At 38.4% G+C, this 2705-nt stretch overlaps 1 protein-coding gene across 1 annotated transcript; it reads right to left on the bottom strand.

Moving 5' to 3' along the window:
• Nucleotides 1–676: 676 nt before the first annotated feature.
• RTN4RL1 (reticulon 4 receptor like 1) lies at nt 677–2442 on the bottom strand (the record flags this gene model as incomplete). Its single annotated transcript, XM_053704594.1, has 1 exon — nt 677–2442. A coding segment is annotated over one exon (1365 nt), but the record flags the coding sequence as incomplete, so codon positions are not given.
• Between the last annotated feature and the right edge of the window lie 263 nt (nt 2443–2705).

The raw sequence follows: 2705 nt of genomic DNA, 5'->3' as shown, positions 1-2705 counted from the left end.
ATCATAATATATAATATTCTATCATATGTAACATTCTTTTATTTCTTATATATTCCTTTATATCCAATTTTTCATCCAATTTGTTCACACTGATAATCATGTCTATTTTTATTTCTTTGTATTTTTATTTTTTGCCTGGGATATGGACTGATTATGGTCTGCAATGCTTCCTGTATTGTACTTTACTTCAGAGGCAAATTTGATAGATTCACAAGGTATACATTCCAAGGATAATTAACAAGAGCTGTACCCAGCTCAAAGCCAGTAATGTATATTATTCTGTATAAACTGGACAGCATAATATTCTGATTTCAAAGTTATGATTTCCAGATAAAGCCTTAGAAACATTTATAGACTCACATATAAATATTGAGGGACAAAGGGGAGAAGGAGAAGGGATTGTGCCTTTAAATAACTATGTGAATACAGATACAAAATAAACAGGCTGCCAGTAGGAATTACTTCTCTATTTTATTTAACAGGTCCTATTTGCAACCTTCCTTTGGTAGCATGGCAGCTGAGCCCTGCTATAGATATTTATATATATTTATATATATATATATTTATATATGCCTGAGTTTTTCAGGAATTTTAGATTGTCTTCTGAGCAGCATTGGCCCAAAGACCAATAATATCTGAATATCTAAATAGGCCATCAGACCCAGTCTCTCTGTTGTCACCATTTACACAATGTCTCACATGTGGTCTAATTTTGTTCCTTCTTTTCATCCAGGGCCAAACAATATATTTTCTTAAACAAAAGGATCTGAATGCCTTATTTTGTATGTCCACTTGTTAACAAAAATTGATAAGATGACATTTTTTGCTAATTCTTTTAAAAGGTTTTGCCCTTTGTACGTGCAAAGTTGGGGCTGCATGTGGTTGAATTGTGATAATGCTCCCCCCAAACTTCTGATGCATCCATAATCCACAGAGAAAAGCCAGGAGACCACCAGAAGCCACATTCATTCCTCGACCTTAAAGAAACCACCGCATATCGCTAAAGAAGAATAAAAAAAAAAAAATGCTGGTCCTTTGCAAAGGGGTGGCAGTGGCTAGAAGTCCTTCCACAAAGGATCAGCGTACTATGACAGCTAACACCAAGAGGAAAAGCAGCAAGGACACTCTGACCCCCTCACTCCTATTGCCTGCTGCCTGCTGTACTCCACTTGGTATCCTGTTCGGCGTCCTCCTTGTACATTTGGTCTTTCTCTTTGTGGAAGCAGTAGGCATGGTTCCGAAATTAAATTTGTGAAGGTAATCGGGTGGATAATCCTGAAGATCATGCACACTCTTTCCAGATACCGGTTTGGAAATACGGTTCCTATTTTTGTGGCTGGTACAGTTCTTTCCTGGTTTTCTAGATCCTGAGCGCGGGTCTGGAGGATCTGGAGCAGCTGGCTCATTTTGATGCAGACCAATTTCTAACTCCTTTCCTTTTTCCTTGGAGGAATGATGAGAATGATGCCCTTTATGTGCTATCTGGTGTGTTGTACTAAATGTATGATAGATCTGATGAAGAGATTCTGAACTTGAACAGTGCATAAAGTCTTCGGCTGTTAGAAGTTTTAAGTCTCGACCTTCCATTTCATCAGGTGACTCACATATAACACTTGAACTGGAACCTCTAAATCGACGTAACCATTCCCACAGAGATCTAGCCTTGCAACTACAGTCCCATGGGTTACCATTAAGCCTAAGAAACTCAAGAGCAGAGAGATGGGCCAAACACTCTCCTTGCAGTTCTGATATGCTGTTATTAAAAAGGAAAAGCATGGTAAGCCTCTTAAGATCATGGAATGCACTTCTGTGGACCCACTGAAGCTGATTCTGATGGATTAAAAGCCGGTCCAGGTTAACCAGCCCTTTAAATGTATTTTGATGAAGACTCCAGAGCTTGTTGCCATGAAGAAATAGGTGACTTAGGTTTACTAAATCTACAAAAATGTCATCCTGTAGAAACTCTATGTGGTTGTCCTGCAGATAAAGAAACTGTAAGCTGTGAAGGCCATTAAATATCCCACTGGGCAAAGAACTGAGCCCACATTTATACAAATATAAAGCATGAAGTCTAAACAATCCTTGAAAAGTTTCTGCTGCTAGAGCTCTTAAGTAGCGATTATCCCCCAAGTCCAGCTCTTCAAGGTTGTCAAAACCTTCAAAAGTGTCTGGGTCTATGAAGGTAATGTTGTTGGAGTAGAGCCACAGAGTCACCAAAGAAGGGCTGAAGTGCCCTCTGAGGAGCATGGTGATCTGGTTGTTTTGCAGGAAAATCCTCTCACTGATCTCTGGGATACCTTCAGGTATGGCTGCAAAGTTATGGGCTTGGCAGCTTACAGTCATAGGTGAAGGATAGCAAACACAGTTTATAGGGCAGGATGAAATGAACGGTAGCTGTAGCCCAAATAGTACCAAGAACAGATCCAGATGGCGTCCTGCAAAAAGAAGACAAATATATTAGAAGTTTATAATAGCATACATTACAAAAGATATTATACATCAAAAATGAACTTGCTACTACTGGAAGAATGGGAATAAGCTATACCACCTATAAAATGTGGCCCCTTTACAATATGTATTGTGTGTTATGCTTGATTTATGATAAAAACAAATTAATTTCTAAATACATTTTTTTAAAGTGCATATATGTTTGACATTAGGAATTCAGTACACAGACAGTAAATCAAATAGGCCCTGCTTCTGAA

This window comes from Bombina bombina, chromosome 3 (genome assembly GCF_027579735.1).
Source record: "Bombina bombina isolate aBomBom1 chromosome 3, aBomBom1.pri, whole genome shotgun sequence".
Taxonomy (NCBI): Eukaryota; Metazoa; Chordata; class Amphibia; order Anura; family Bombinatoridae; genus Bombina; species Bombina bombina.
This window is presented reverse-complemented; position numbering and strand designations above follow the sequence as displayed.